The sequence below is a fragment of the Astatotilapia calliptera genome, chromosome 20 (genome assembly GCF_964374335.1).
Source record: "Astatotilapia calliptera chromosome 20, fAstCal68.1, whole genome shotgun sequence".
NCBI lineage: Eukaryota > Metazoa > Chordata > Actinopteri > Cichliformes > Cichlidae > Astatotilapia > Astatotilapia calliptera.
In genome coordinates, this window is record NC_137441.1 from 5126876 (window position 1) to 5143162 (window position 16287).

The 16287-nt window shown below is 39.4% G+C and overlaps 2 protein-coding genes across 2 annotated transcripts in view; both read right to left on the reverse strand.

The window, feature by feature from the left end:
• LOC113013450 (uncharacterized) overlaps positions 1 to 6694 on the reverse strand; it is a 38924-nt gene extending 32230 nt beyond the window's left edge. Inside the window, exons 1-4 of the mRNA XM_080294441.1 lie at positions 6524 to 6694; positions 5099 to 5434; positions 4738 to 4881; positions 1835 to 1975 (exon numbers count right to left, since the gene is read on the reverse strand). Coding sequence (XP_080150567.1) covers positions 1835 to 1975; positions 4738 to 4881; positions 5099 to 5434; positions 6524 to 6563 — 661 coding nt within the window. The 5' untranslated portion in view covers positions 6564 to 6694. The remainder of the gene's footprint in view (positions 1 to 1834; positions 1976 to 4737; positions 4882 to 5098; positions 5435 to 6523) is intronic.
• Positions 6695 to 10686: 3992 nt separating this feature from the next.
• On the reverse strand, positions 10687 to 12472 carry LOC113013999 (uncharacterized). Its single transcript, XM_026155281.2, has 2 exons — positions 12171 to 12472; positions 10687 to 12029 (listed from the first exon to the last, which is right to left on the reverse strand). The coding sequence occupies exon 2, from the start codon at positions 11941 to 11943 to the stop codon at positions 10948 to 10950; it is 996 nt and encodes a 331-aa protein (XP_026011066.2). The 5' UTR covers positions 11944 to 12029; positions 12171 to 12472; the 3' UTR covers positions 10687 to 10947.
• Positions 12473 to 16287: the final 3815 nt, after the last annotated feature.

Below are 16287 nucleotides of genomic sequence, written 5' to 3' on the forward strand. Positions count from 1 at the left end.
TGTTTGTTTTTCTTTCCAGCCTGGTACAGATTTTGAAACCATGACATAGAGAGAAAACAAACAGAGATAAGTCACCTCAGTGTGGTCATATGCTGAGCGTCTCTTGCAGTTCAAACCTGTAGAACAGACAGGTAATACGTTTCATTAGCTTTACTATGCCCTCCTCAGGATAATAATTGAGACAAATAAAACTTCAACTAAAACTAAACATGTTCTTACAATAAACCTTAAACTGAAATATGAAAATCAACTCTGGAAATTAACTGAAAATAATCTGAATTGAAAACAAGACATCAAAATACAAAAGTAAAATAACTCTGTTGTCAATTAATGAATCTTAAAGGTTTTAAATAATGTTTGAAGGTAACTCACCGTTAGAGGCCTCGGCCGTGATTCTGTAGATGAGCAGCAGAACAACAGGCAGCAGAACCACCACCACAGATAAACGTATCACCAGCTCCAAGGACAAACCTGGATGACAGATACACAGACACAAAACTTCAAATGCTGCTTTTCACGAGTTTTTAGAAAACGACAGATGAAGAGTGGTGACGGGTAAATTCAATGGGGTTGGTGTTTTTGGACTGACTACTTTAGTCAGTTTGGCAACTTGATGAAAGATTTTTAGTTTTGTGATTATGTTTAGTTGTAGCTTCATTTAAAGGAAGAAGAGCTTGTGAATTGGGACCACCACAGGAAAAGAGAGTGAAGCCATATGTGCAGAAGAATGCATGATACTACCTCCTGTGTTAACAGAGAAGCTATCGGTCTCTCTCTCTCTCTCTCCTTTTTTGGGAATGTCTGAATTTCTATACATACCAAGCTATCTCCCATTTCAGCAGACAAGTGAACAGTTTTCTCCTTTTATGGAAATGTTTTTGTATTCTGAACATGCCACTCCTACTTCCTTGAAACCTGTTTTGAGTATAAATAAAGAAAGCTCTGAAAGCCCTGCGCGGTTTTCCTCTGGTCACATCTGTTCTGCACAGATACCGCAGGGCAGATCGGACCAGGGACGGGAAATCGTCCATGTATGCATGAAAAAGATATCTTCAGTCTAAGTTTCTTTGCCTTCAAATAATTTCTCTTCACACAACTTTACCCCAAACTTTTGAAAATAAGACTTTAAATGTGTTTTTCCTATAAGCTACACTCCTACTAAGCATGCACACAGATTCTGAACATTATGACAGAGTGAGTCCAGAAGATTTGGATTTAATGAGCCTCATCTCCATGATGAAAATCAGAAAAACTGATTAACAGAACAGATTTAACTGTTACAATCAAAATATGTAATAAATACATTATATCAATAAAGTTGTACACATACATATTCAAAGTTTAATTTATTTTTGTTTTTTTAAGTAAGTCATGGAGATTCACCAAAAAACGACATAGCATGAACTGATAACATCTGAAGTAGGGGCTTTCAAAAAAAAAAAAACTAGTTTAAAAAAATGTTTGTCATGTGTATCATGTCATGTTGTAATGCTTGCTGGTAAGACTTGAACACCTCCTCATTCTGCTTAAAATATTCAATAAAAACTAACCTACACGCAACATTCCTGTGTGACTGTTACACTGATGCTTATATAAATTCATATGTAACTGTGGTCAGTGAGAAGTTCACATCTTCAGGGACATACTTTTTTTTCTTTTACTTCTAACAGAGTTGTGTATTTCATCACCGCGACTGTTTCTAATTATACTTCAGGAATAAATCAAAGTGCTTCTTCCACTCCTGCTGATGTGTCATTAATGGACATGGATGAAGGTTCTTTGATAAACACGAGACTGATTCACACTCACACATTCACACGTGCATATATGATACCTGAGCCTGATGACAGTGTTTCAGGAGAGGTTGATGAAGGTGTGAAGCTTCCTGAACTGAAGTGTGTTGTTGTTGTTGTGGAAGCTGATAAGAGAAATGTTGATGTTGATAAAGGCTCATGAGGTGTTGGAGTGTCTGAAGCTGTGAACAAAGAAACAATCAGAATAATAAAAATCCTGCTTGAAGCAGGTTTTCTGTCTGCATGTGAGTAATAGGTGTTAATGTGTATTTACAGCACAACTCATGAAACTAAACGTGTAGTGTAAATATGACACATGTAGGTTATTTGAAAGATATGTAACAGTGATCATAAAACAGTAAATGAGAGCAGCTAAACAGATTCCACCCACAGAAATAAACACAAAGCGGACCTGACACATCACACGGATCTGTGAGATGTCGGCTTCTCACCCAACGCCACGTACACAGACACGCCATTGGGGCTGAAAGCCGACATCTCACAGCTTCTGAAGCTGCCGGTTTTGTCACTCTCTGACCAAAAGACACTGAACCAGCAGCAAAAGAAGATCAGAACTGCACTTCATGTTTGATAAATATTGTCATTAATTCCTTCTTACTTTGGCTGTTTTGCTTCCACCACAATATAATCACACTTCCTGCTCTCTCCCCCCCCCGCCCCCCCCTCTCTCAGTGTATTTCAAGAACAGTTTCCAGTCTAAAAATCTCTGGTTTTTGCATTATTTATTCTCTTATTATGCACAAGTCATGTACAGCACTGTCGGCCACTATTTTCCCCCCAAAAATGATCTCTGACAAGAAAGCCTCATTTCTGCTGTTCAGTACGCAGAAATTTAAACTTTTTTAAAATTATGCCAAATTGCAAAACGCTTATCTGTGTCTCTAATAAAACCTCTCTAACTTTGCTCTGCTTCACTCAGCATCAGGTAATGTTCATGTGTTATAATGACCAACTACTACTGTAATTTTGGAGATGTTATATCCTTATACAGTATAGTTACAGTAGAGTTATAGTGGGATGCAAATAATATCAGGCAGATCCTCTCGCAATTTGTTCCCCCGGACAAACAGTATCCGACGGTTGTTTATGTTTTCAAGCCCATTTTGCACAGAGAGGTTTTTTTTGAAAAATGATAGCAATGTTGAATATTATTACACAGTAAAAAAAACCAAAACAATTACACATTGAATAATTACACCATAAAGATGGTTTGTTTTTGTTATTCAAAAGAGATAAAAGTTTATTGTATTGTAACCTGTAATTTATTGCAGTTTACTTTTATTTGTTTAATTGTTTACAAAAAGTTAAATAAACAGCAATGGAGTTTGAAAACAAAAAATGGGTGTGTGTGGTTGGAGGATATGTTTGTTCAGGAGGGCACGAATATTTTCTTATAAAACAAAGGGGGACCTAGCAAAAAAAGTTTGGGAACCACTGCTGTCAGACTTCACAACAAAGACTTATTGCACCTGTGTGGGTTTGTGTGTGTTTGATCAGCTGCAAAAGTCTTTGTTGTGAAGTCTGAAGACTAAGTGCAATACTCTTTTTCTGACAAAGTTGTATCTTTACTCAGTTGCATATAGCATTTGTATTCTATTTTATCCTACTGTATATTTTATTTTATTCTATTCTGTACAGTTATGTACAGAATATTATTCTTATTGTTCTAACAGTGTTCTCTAATTTTTGCTATATAGCTTTGCACTGTCCGCTTTCAGCTGGGACAAAACAAATTTCCCACGTGTGGGACTAATAAAGGCAATCTTATCTTATCTTATCTTATCTTATCTTATCTTATCTTATCTTATCTTATCTTATCTTATCTTATCTTATCTTATAACAACAGAGTAGTAAGTGGTGCTGTTGTGGAACAATCCTAAATGTACAGAGAAGTTTTAATTGGTCAGATATGATTTAAATCATGTCAGAACCACGCCTTTGATTCTGACTTCATGTTCCAGATGAGATAAAAGGATCTTTTGGTGAAGTGTCAAGCAGCAGGTCTAGAAGCTGTAAAACTGCAGGGACTACAAAAATCAGCAGTGATGATTTTCAGCATGATGCAACAATATTTCTTTATCAACCTTTATCAACAAAAGGAAAACTGACAATGAAAACTGTCAGTTTAACCCTGCCTGGGCTGGCCTGACCTGAGAACCATTGAAGTCAAATATTGACTGATCACATCTTTATCTGCCATCAAGACCTCCTGCAGTGACACTCTGACACCCTTTACAGCACTACATTTATTTGATGACTTCACTTTTTTATAAGTTCAGATTAATTTTCTGTTATACTTTAACTCTAGTTTAATGTCAATAACATTTTGGGTTTGTTTGGTTTTTTTTTGGGGGGGGGGGGGGGGTTGTTTTTTTTTTTACTTATATGAAAATTGTGTATTTCTACACTGTGGCTGTTTCTTCTTATAGTGCAGGAATAAATCAGACTGCTTCTCGGGTGGAGGCCGACAGAAGAAATGTTGATACTGAAAAAGGCTGATGAGGTGTGTTGAGGAAGTGTTTGAAGTGTTTGAAGCTGAGAATGAGGAAACAATCAGAATAATAATAATAATCATTTTTCTGTAGGTTTTCTGTTCGCTTGTGAGTAATAGGGGTTAATATGTGTTTACAGCACAAGTCATTGAACTAAATTTGTTGCGTGAATATGACACATGTACGTTATTTAAAAGATATGTAACTGTGGTCAGTGAGAAGTTCACATCTTCAGGGACATACTTTTTTTTCTTTTACTTCTAACAGAGTTGTGTATTTCATCACCGCGACTGTTTCTAATTATACTTCAGGAATAAATCAAAGTGCTTCTTCCACTCCTGCTGATGTGTCATTAATGGACATGGATGAAGGTTCTTTGATAAACACGAGACTGATTCACACTCACACATTCACACGTACATATATGATACCTGAGCCTGATGACAGTGTTTCAGGAGAGGTTGATGAAGGTGTGAAGCTTCCTGAACTGAAGTGTGTTGTTGTTGTTGTTGTGGAAGCTGATAAGAGAAATGTTGATGTTGATAAAGGCTCATGAGGTGTTGGAGTGTCTGAAGCTGTGAACAAAGAAACAATCAGAATAATAAAAATCCTGCTTGAAGCAGGTTTTCTGTCTGCATGTGAGTAATAGGTGTTAATGTGTATTTACAGCACAACTCATGAAACTAAACGTGTAGTGTAAATATGACACATGTAGGTTATTTGAAAGATATGGAACTGTGATCATTGAGACTTTCACATCTTCAGGGACATTAAGAAGATTTTTTTTCTCACCTCCTGTGATGAGAAGCTGAAAATCACATGGTTGAAAACTCGTGTCCAGTGTGCAGCTGTACCGTCCTGAATCCGACTTGTTCAGCTGTGTGATGCTCACATGCACAATAGGAGTTAAGAATTTTTCTTTTTCATATTCAATGCTGTATCTGCCGCTCTGAGCTGTGTAATCAGGTGTTTCAATGAGAATGTTTCCTTTTTCACATTTTTCTTTGCAGAACAATGTTTTTCTTCCAGGGATATAAAATTTGCATGTAACTGTGATGTTTCCTCCTTCCACTCCTTCATAGATGGGAGTTTCAGCATTGGCAAGTCCAGTGTTTCCATCCTGCAGGTCTGTAGAAAATATGAACAATCAATTATTACCAACTTCCTGTAAACACTGCAGTTTGATGATATTTTATTAAAATAAGACAGATGATTTTTCACTGTAATTCAGAACAACATTTTAAAGTACTTCATTTAAATTCACTCTCTTTATATTTTTCATTTGAACAAAATCACCCTGCTTCTTCCTGACATCGACACAAGCCATCTGCTGAAGAACAGCTCAGCTCAGAGTTAAAAGTTTGAAAATTGACCTTTTAGTTGTTTGAGATAAGAAATTGATCTGCTTTCAGGCTTTTGAAATAGATGCGTAATATTCAGTTTTCAGTCTGTTAACATTTAAGCTGTGCTGTTCCTCTTGAACTTAGTAAAAAGCCACAAATAACGTTGTTGTCTTTTGCCAGTTATTGCCCACAGTTAGATTGCTGCAGTTTAGCTTTCACAGAAACGTGACTTACTGGCCAAGACCAGGACCTTTTATTCTTTACTGAAAGCCACAAGTTACCTGGAAAACTCGAAGTGGTGGGTATGTCCTCATTCAAACAAAGTATACTGTAATTCTGTTACTGCTGCATCAAATTCAACAGTATTATCCCACTGACTTGTGTGTAGTAAGGTATTTGAAAATCCACAGATAAAGAAATTAGATGATATTTTGTAGAATTTGCTGATGAAAAATTGAACTTGTTTTGACATAAAAAAAAATTCAAAAGCTTCCTTATAGTCATGATGTTAGCCTGAATTATATAAAACACTGCATCAAATAGAACAACAAAGTAATTACAGATGTTTATCCCAAGAAAGCAAAATTAAACTGAACCAGCCTTTTAAACATTCTGATGTGTTCGGGAGTATAGATGCACGAGGTGCACCTAAAGCCACCATGAATATCGAACCCATATTGTAGCGTACAAAACGCTGAAGGCGCACAAACTTTTTTTTTAAGTGTGGATGTTGTGACCGCGGTTCAGTATCGAAGCATCCAGCTGTGGACATTCACTCACAGACAGCCTCTGCTTCTGCTTTCAGCACTCTTTCTGATGTAGTGCAAAACCTGCAAACATTTTTATAAATCAGAAATAATAAGAATTTACTTACAGAGGAAGATGGAGCAGAAGAAAATGTGACAGAGTTTCATCTTGAGGTTCTGACGGCTTAATGTTTAATGCTGCTTCTCTTACTTCTCTGTTTGGAAACAAGGAACTTCTAACTTCTCTTATCCTCGCAGTCCCTCCTTCAAATTCACACTCCTGCGCTTTGATGGGGTTTTTTCTACTGCAGAGTCAAAGATTAAGTGTCCATTTATTTATGGGTTTCTTTTAAATCGTCCTTCAGAAGTTGCAGAAGTTGATTCTTTTGGTTTCTGGAAGTCTGTCCTGCGTCTCACAAAGCAGACTTTTCAGACTTGATCAAATTCACTTTAATTTAGCTGTCTGGCTGTACTCCAGTTTCGTGTGAAACCAAAAACACTGCATCATCTAAAAGCAACTCGACTACTAAAAAAGTTTTGACACTGACAGAGAGGAAGTTTTGAGCCATCAAAATAGAAAATTTCAAACAAAAATGTATTCACTCACCTTATTACTCAATTGTACTGAGATTGGGTGATCGTGAAGATCATCTAAGTACAGTTAACTCACTTTCATCTTCAGTAAACAAGTTTGAAGTCATTTGAGTTTCGTGACACAGCACTTTATTTACTTGAAGGAACCATCAGATGGTAGGTACATTATGATCATAAAGCTGGACATGGTCAGCAAAAATAATCAGGTGGGTTCTCAGTTGGCCATATTGAATGTGAGTATTATAAGAATGTGCGTCTGACAGAAAATAAGAAAAAGCAGAACAGGTAAAAAAAATGTGGTGTTTCATCTTCTTATATGTGAGGGAATGAATTACAGAATACTTTGCGGCCATGACCTGTTGTAAAGTTTGAGTTTCAGGGTAGAAGCAGAAGTTGTATTTAAGATATAGAAAGTGAACGTGCATTAAGGAGAAGTGGGCTATGTAGCCTGTGCTTTTTAAAGTTCAAACGCACATTTTTGTTCATCTTTTCTGTAAGAAAATTGTCACTTGTTTGAGACATAACGCCCTTATTTATAAATGGCTCGTACAACCCAGTTGATTTTAAAGTGTGCTGAGGAAACACATTGTAACTGATGTTGCTGGATGTTCACTGTCTGGATTCCTCCATCAGAGGTCAGAGATACAGAGGTCATACATACAAATAAGATAAGATAAGATAAGATAAGATAAGATAAGATAACCTTTATTAGTCCCACACGTGGGAAATTTGTTTTGTCACAGCAGGAAGTGGACAGTGCAAAAGTTATGAGGCAAAAATTAGAATACAATAAGAATAAATACAGTACACAACTGTACAGAATAGAATAAAATACTATATACAGTAGAATAAAATAAAACAAATATACAATAAGATAAAAATAGAATACAAATACAAATACTATATACAACTGAGTAAAAATACAACGATGACAGAAAGGATTATTGCACTTAGTATTATTGCATATGTATGGATGTGTGTGCTTGATCAGTTAAAGTCTTTATTATGGAGTCTGACAGCAGTGGGGAGGAAAGACCTGCGAAATCTCTCCGTCCCACACCGTGAAATGATGGCAGCTCATTAAAGGCTCTGTTAGAATGTTTCAGTGAAATCAAAGCCTGGATGGCGTTAATTTTAAACTTCAGTGACAGCAAAACTAATTCCACTTATCTGGGTCATGGGGGCAGTAGCCTAAGCAAGGAAGCCCAGACCTCCCCAGTTACCTCCAATACGGGGGAACACCAAGGCGTTCAGGCTGACAGATATAATCTCTCCAGCATGTCCTGGGTCTGCCCTGGGACCTCCTCCTGGTGGGATATGCCCAGAACACCTCACCCAGGAGGTTGTATATGTCTGAAATAAAGTTATAATATTAATAATAATAATAATAATAATCCTTGTCAGATGTCTGAATCACCTTAACTGGCTCCTTTTGATGTGGAGCAGTAGCGGCTCTACTCTGAGCCCCTCCCGATAGCCAAGCTCCTCACCCTATCTCTAAGGGGGAGGCCAGCCACTTTTCTGAGAAAGCTAATTTCTGCTGCTTGTATCTGCCATCTCTTTTTTTCAAACACTACCCAGAGCTCGTGACCATAGGTGAGGGCAGGGATGTAGATCAAGAACTTTGTCTTTACACTCAGGTTTCTCTTCACCATGATGGACCAGTATGGTGTTGGCATCACTGCAGCCACAACACCAATCTGTCAGTGGATGTCCTGCTATCCTCTGTCTTCACTTGTGAACCAGACCTCAAGAACTCCTCCACTTGGGCCAATAACTTGTTTCTGACCCGGGGTGGACACTCCACCTACTTCTGACTGAGGTGTCCTAAGACTTGGAGGTGCTGATTCTCATTCACGCTGCTTCACACTCAGCCCCTCTCTTCACTAGAGTCCAGAACATACAGCTGCAGATCTGCTGATACAATTGTAAAATCACTGACCTTCTGGCCGAGGGTGGACACCCTTATGATCAAACATGGTCTTTGTTATTGATAAACTGTGGTTTGCACAGAAATTCAGTAACAGAACACACTGTTCCTCTCAATTGTGCCCCTCCAGGTTACATTGTTATTGCCTACATGAGCACTGAAGTCTCCCAAAACGATGGGAGTCACCAGGTGGAGCACCCCACCCTGGGACTCCAAGAAGCCCGGCCATTACCTGACCAGAGGTTTCAGGGAACCCTCTTGTCTACAGGGAGAAACACCAACGTATTGGTAGCAAGCCAAGGGGATACTGGGATATAGTCCAACCTCTTTCCAGGAGACTGGACTTATCCAAGGTTTTGAAACTCATCTACCTTCACTATCTCTGCTGTGATTAGATGGAAATTGTGTTGTTTAAACTAATTTTAATTTCCATTTATTATAAGAGAATTTGAAGCAACATGTGTTGGCTTACCGTCTGCTGCTAAATTGTTTTGCTACATTGTGCAACATCAGCTACAAGCGATAATCAAACACTTTTATAGAGATTGACAGACCACGTGACTTTCGCGCACTGCATGCCGGTAACTCGTGGCAAAACGATCCAAGCGCCGCATCAAATGCACGCATTTGCAGCACCGCAAGAAGTTCATTGTCGGTTCCAATACACTTTTGTGACTTTGTTGTGTGGACAACAGAAGCTTGTGTTATTACACGTGTGATGCCAGATGTAGACTTGTGGGCTAAAATGCTGCCTGTCGCTCAGGATTTCTTCTACAAAGTTGTGATGCCTGAGCTCTTGGCCAATCACTACACTGGTCCAGAACCCAGTGTTTCACAAGGGCCACATTCCATGGATGTTACCGTGACAAAAAAAAAAACGAAAGAAAAAAGCTTGCATAGAAAACTAACCAGACAGTATTTCAATTACACCCGTTCAGAGACAACTCTCTTATATTGAAGGACTTTATTGTGATTTCATGTTTAGTGTCACTTTAAGGTGGACCCATCTTCCTGTACTCTGCACTCTATGGTTTGTGTTACCTGGTGTTCTGTCACTCACAGTGAATTATAAGATGTTTACATTGCTATAAATGTCTGTCACAACAGTCATACTTTGTTGTAAATATTTGCCGATTTGCACCACTGCACTTTACAGCTGTGCTGTAAATTATCTCTTTATGTCCAGAATGGGCCGACGCAATCTCTTTCTTTTCAGTTTGTACTAATATACAGTGTCAGAACCAATACAAATAAAGTAAGTGTTGCACAAGTCTTTCATCAGGACTGTCTTTATTTATAACTGACAACAGTGTTACATGTTACTATTGAAGCTGTCACGGACCCAGTTCCAGGGATTCGGGGTCTGTGAGCAGTGTGGACTATTGTTATTATCGTGGTTATTGTGATTATTGTTATTATGGTTGTGTCCGCTGTCCTGCTTTCCGTGTTGGTGTACTGTCAGGTGTTTATGTGCATGTGTGTGTGTGTGTGTGTGTGTGTGTGAGGGTGCGGTCGTGGCAGGCACTTTTAGGCCTGGTGGGTGTGGCCCTGCCAGCTGACCGGTCCCACCCAGGAATCCACACACCTGGCGCCAATCAAGCCTCGTCAGAGGAGCTTCAAAACAGTGTGGCTGAGAGCTCCTCGACGCTGGATCGTTGAGTGACTTCCCGAGGAATTGTGGCGACCAGGAGGCAGCACACGGAGAGTACACAGGGAACGGAGACAGAGCACGGAGCACGGGCTAAAGGAGAAGACACGGAACGGGAGTTGGGATCGCACGGGGGGATTTATTGTTGTTCGGATTGTCACCACTGTAAATAAACACTGTTGCACTGTAGAGTCCTGCATTTTGGGTCCTCCTTTCCCCACATCCCCACGGTCTGCCAGCGAGACCGTGACAGAAGCTTACAGGACAAAGGCAAAATAGTATACCGTTGTGCATTATTTGCTGATTTGTATAAAAAAACAGCTGCACAACAAAACAATAACAACCACAACAAACAATTGATACAACAAATTGGAAAACAGTTATTCATCACTTGCATGCTTCACAACAACACTTGGGCACATATTTGTGAGCGCACATGACACAGCGACTATCTTATCCAGCAAAGTCATGTTCTCACCTTCACATGGCACCACAAAACCTAAACGGATGGTGTCATTTAGGATAGTGTACTTGGACCGTAGACAGCCTATAACGCGTTCAACATGGATCCTGACATGTGCCAGTTTTCGTGTGTCCTCCACATCTTTTGCTTGTAGCTGACTACGACCCCGTGTAAATGCTGGGATTTTTAAAGTGGCACCCATTAAGGCAACACTTTCCTTGATATCAAAACCCCGGTCAGCGAGCACTGTGTCCCCAGGTGACAGCTTCTGTAGAAAGCCAGATGTTTCAGCTATTCGTTTATCGCTGGTACGCCCTCCCCATCCTTTAGAAATGAAAGAGATGGTCCCTTGTGGTGTGATGCCAATGAGATATTTCATTGTGTGTCTACTTTTGTATGTGGAATACGTCTCCGCCATGGCGCATAAATTTTGTGCTCTCTCTATGAACAGTTCAAAACAGTCAATAATAACTGTCACCCGGTCACCAAACATCTCAACATACTGGTGTGGCATACTGGCCTGTATGCAATGTCTTCCCGGCCAGTGCACCAGTGGACTGAGGTGAGCATATAGCACATTTACAGTAATGTTAAATACAGTGGATGTGGTTGTCCGGCTAATATCAAAGAGGTGTGCAATATGTGCAGTTGGAAGGTTGAGTCTTAAACGCATGAGAGTCAACAAGAGCATCTGAAACTGGGAAATTTTCCTGTCAGTGTCTGGCAAGCTCGGGCTGATTTGTTGTAGCACCCCCATTAGTAAAGCAAAAGAAGGCAGCCCTGTGTAGAATTTAACTTTAGAGTTGTTATCTTTCAAGAATTCCATGTCTAATTTCCTTTTGGACAGTTCTTTTTGTAATATTAGGTTTTCTTCCTGCAGGTGTGCTATTTCTTGTAACCTTAGAGAACACATTTTACAGTCCTGCAGATCTTCATCCTCGTGCTGTGGAGTTATCTGCTGTGGTTGGATCTCAGCTGTAGTTTCCGTAGTGACAGGTGCTGAAAAACACACATGCATACAGACAAAGACAAGATCATTTTATGATCAAAGGAGCATAGCGCGATGATTTCTGTTCAGCGCCAAATAAGACGTATTAACTACTACAAAACACTTTGTGGAAATGCTTGGAGCAGACTAACATGTGAGGTGGAGTGTTTTCGAACGTTATATTAGGTCTTCGGATAGCGGCAATCCAGGCCATCCGTCGCCTCTTCTTGACTTCGGAGACATGGCTTGGAATATTTCTGCTCCACGCCGGAATCCGATAAAAACCAGTCGCTTTACCCGTCGGCTTCACGCGGCTGTTGCTCGCCCGGCTTGTGCAGTTAATAATACAACAGCTTCTTGCCATTTTTGGTTTCTTTTTATCGCTGTGTAACTGATTTCAATTGAAAGCCTGTGTGCGCTAGTAGCTCTTGCCACGAGTTACCACAATCCTTTGCGGTTTTCCCCTTGAATGACGTCACATTTTTCAATCTCTATTCTATGCCACTTCTGCATGAGAACTTATCTGACTCAACAGCACAACCTTGTGGGGTAAATTGTGCAGTGCACACCTTAAACTTTGCAGGTCAGGCCAGCGCAGGCAGGGTTAAACCGACAGTTTTCATTGTCAGTTTTTACATTTATGTTAGGCTACTTTTAATTAACTGCTTTAGCCCACTTACAATGAAAATTTAAAAAAATCTTGTTCATGACCTGTGTAGTATGTAGAACTTAAAATTTTAAATAACCTGGCACCTAGTTATCTGATTGACCTTCTTAATTTATATATCCCCACAAGGGCACTCAGATCCTCTAATCAGGGGCTCCTAATGCAACCAATGTCTCGACTAAAGACGAAAGGGGATCGTGCCTTTGCTTTTGCTGCACCAAAACTTTGGAACAGCTTGCCAGTTGATGTCCGTGCGTCGGAAACTATTCAATCTTTCAAGTCACGGTTAAAAACCCATTTGTTTAAGCTCGCCTTTCAAACTACTTAGTATAATTTCCTCCCGGTTCGTGCTTGTAATAATATTACCATCCTATAACTGTATTTCTTTGTTGTTGACTGTTCTCTTTTGTTGTAAATCTGCAAATATGGCTCGTCTGTGAAGCACTTTGTTGTACCTGTGACTCTTAAATGTGCTATAGAAATAAAATTGAAATTGAAACTCCAATTTCGAAAACACAACTTTCTTTTCTTTCTTTTTTTTTTATAAAGCTCTGACTTGTATTATGAGTATGAGTCTGTGGTCTGGGAGAGAGTCCTGTAACTCTGTCTGCAAAATACAGTATATAATGACCAATGCTGGGCAGTTAATTATATAGTTATTTCTTCAAAAAAGTTACTGAGTTTGGCAAACAACAAAGTTTTTTTGCAGCTATTTTTTTTTAAATGCAGCCAAGGCATTTTTAAATAAACATTTCAAACTATTTACAGAACAATCAGCTGTTCTGCATCAAATCTGATGCCACACAAATTATTTGTGCCACTCCAAAAATAATTTCTGTCCACTATGAGATAAAGAAGAACAACAGCCTGATACCTGCAGGCCTGACAACAGGAGATGTGTCACTCCTGTCACTCCTGTAACATTCAGCAGTCGCCTCATTGTTCTGACACACACAATAAAACTATTGACTACACTACACACCAGAGGTGGGACCAAGTCATTGTTTTGCAAGTCTCAAGTAAGTCTCAAGTAATGTCAGGCAAGTCAGAGTCGAGTCTCAAGTCACTGGTGTAAAAGTCCGAGTCAAGTCACAAGTCTGAAACTTTGAATTTCAAGTCCTTTCGAGTCTTTAAAAAAAAAAAAAGAAAAAATAATGTTGCAGTTATGCTAAATGTAAATATTAGACCATGTAATTTTAAAATCTGTGTTTTTCTCAACACATGACAAAATAGTGAACGTAGAAAATATACACAAATTGTGAAATTGCACCTCTATAAAATGCAGCTCAATTAAACCTAGCTCCAAGAATAATTTTCACCGACAGTTCTGAGATAAGCTGCATGTTATTCTTGGATGCGGTTGTAGGACCGGCTTTAAAATCGCATGACAAAAATATCATACACATTAAAAAAAACTGTATCACCAACGTAGCCTGGACAACATTTGCTAGTTAGATGAAGTCAGCTATCTCATCGTAGCATATTTATATGCATATTTATAATTATACGGTTCTTGGAGTGAGTGCATACACTCATGAAGTTTAGTAACTTCAGGTCACTGCAACAAGCCCAGGTACAGTTTACCGACGGATGGGTGCAGGACCTTGAAATGCACCGTGTAGAACGAAAGACCATCATACCTATCATTACCAGTCTCACAAATTGTCGTCATAAATACACATTCCTTAACAGTTTATTAATAGGACCTTTGAGCTCAACGGTAATTAATTAGTAGTGGAAATAATTTCTGGCAGCATCACAGAAATGTAGCAGTGACAATAATATTGTATGCTGTAATCGTACTGGGCAATTAGTGATACAAAAAACCTGTTTTATCCTGTGAATAAAAGTATATGTTTTTGTCAATGTACCATAATAACAGAGGCGAAACGCAATATTGTGTCAGGACAATTCACTATTTATGCACAATAAATAAAGGAGCATAGCGCGACAATTTCTGTTCAGCGCCAGACTTGCTTGTAACCTATATCACCAATTATGTTATGAAAATGACGTATTAACTACTAAAAAACACTGACCTTTGTGTAAATGCTTGGAGCAGACTAACCTGTGAGCTGGAGTGTTCTGGGACGTTATATTTGATCTTTGAATGGCTGCAATCCAGGCCATCCGTCGCGTCTTTGTTACTTCGGAAACATGGCTCGAACAATTTCTCTTCAACGACGTAATCCGATAACAACCGATCTCTTTACCCGTCGGCTTCCCGTGGCTGTCATGCGACCGGCTATTGCAGTTAATAATACAACGGCTTCTTGACATTTTTGTGTTTCTTTTTATCGCTGTATAACTGATTTCAATTGAAAGCCTGCGTGCGCTAGTACTTCTTGCCATGAGTTCCCAGAATCCTTTGCGGTTTACCCCTGAATGACGTCACATTTTCAATCTCTATATAATATGCATGTTAAATTTTATATTTGGGGTGAAATATCAAGTCTTTTCAAGTAAACCGGTTCAAGTCCAATTCAAGTCCCAGGTCATTGGTGTAAAAGTCCAAGTCAAGTCACAAGTCTTACAACATTTTTTCAAGTCAAGTCTAAAGTCATAAAATTAATGACTCGAGTCTGACTCGAGTCCAAGTCATGTGACTCGAGTCCACACCTCTGCTACACACTAACTACACAAGATTTGCGCTAAACGTCTCAAATCTCTCACATCTCAAAGCACCGCCGTCACTCCTAAAACTTCCCCCCGTTTCTTAACAACTAGATGCCATGTTGCCATATCATTTTTCGATTGGTCGACATGGTACTTTTTTGGACGAATAGGAAAGGGACAGGGGGGTGGGGTTTGTTTTTGCTCACAGGTGGAGAGTGCTTTCAAGCCTTTTTTTTTTTTTTTAAATGCCGTTTTTACCGTTTCTTCCTGCAGTAAATATAAACAACGACAGTATTCAGGAAGAAAACCAAACATTGCATATTTTTTTATCATAACTCTGGTTTTACGTGGCCGATCAACAGAATTTAAAAACTGGTATAAAGTCCACACTTTTTCCGTCAATTTTTCCGTCTGTCCTGCTCACATCTCCAATGGTTGTACACGTTGTCAATAACGTGGCTTCACTCCACATCAGCCACACCGCTTTGCTCGCTAAAACACCGGTGTCGGCGCATAAGGACGCTGTCATAGCCTGTCAACGACCTTGATTGGCTGCATATATAGGCATCATTGGCTGGACTATGGGATAAGGTGGCATCGTTCTAATCCCATATGGGAGCAGCCAGTCACTCACTGACTAACACTGCAAAACAGAATTGTTAAAGTTTTAATTTTAATTTAAATTCAGGTTAGATTTTTTTTGTGCGCAACGCAGAATTTCTGTGCGCAAAGACCGTGCCAGCAGTGCGCAATTGCGCACGTGCGCAGCTTAGAGGGAACATTGCTTGCATGCCATACAAATGTGATAAACACACACACACACACACACGCACACGCACACGCACACACACACACACACACACACACACACACACACACACACACACACTTGCGTTGTATTGTAGTTCTACAGTATGATAACAGGTCCTGTAGTTCCAACAGCTACATTGGAGAATAAATTGCCTTTCAATGCAGACACTGAAGAA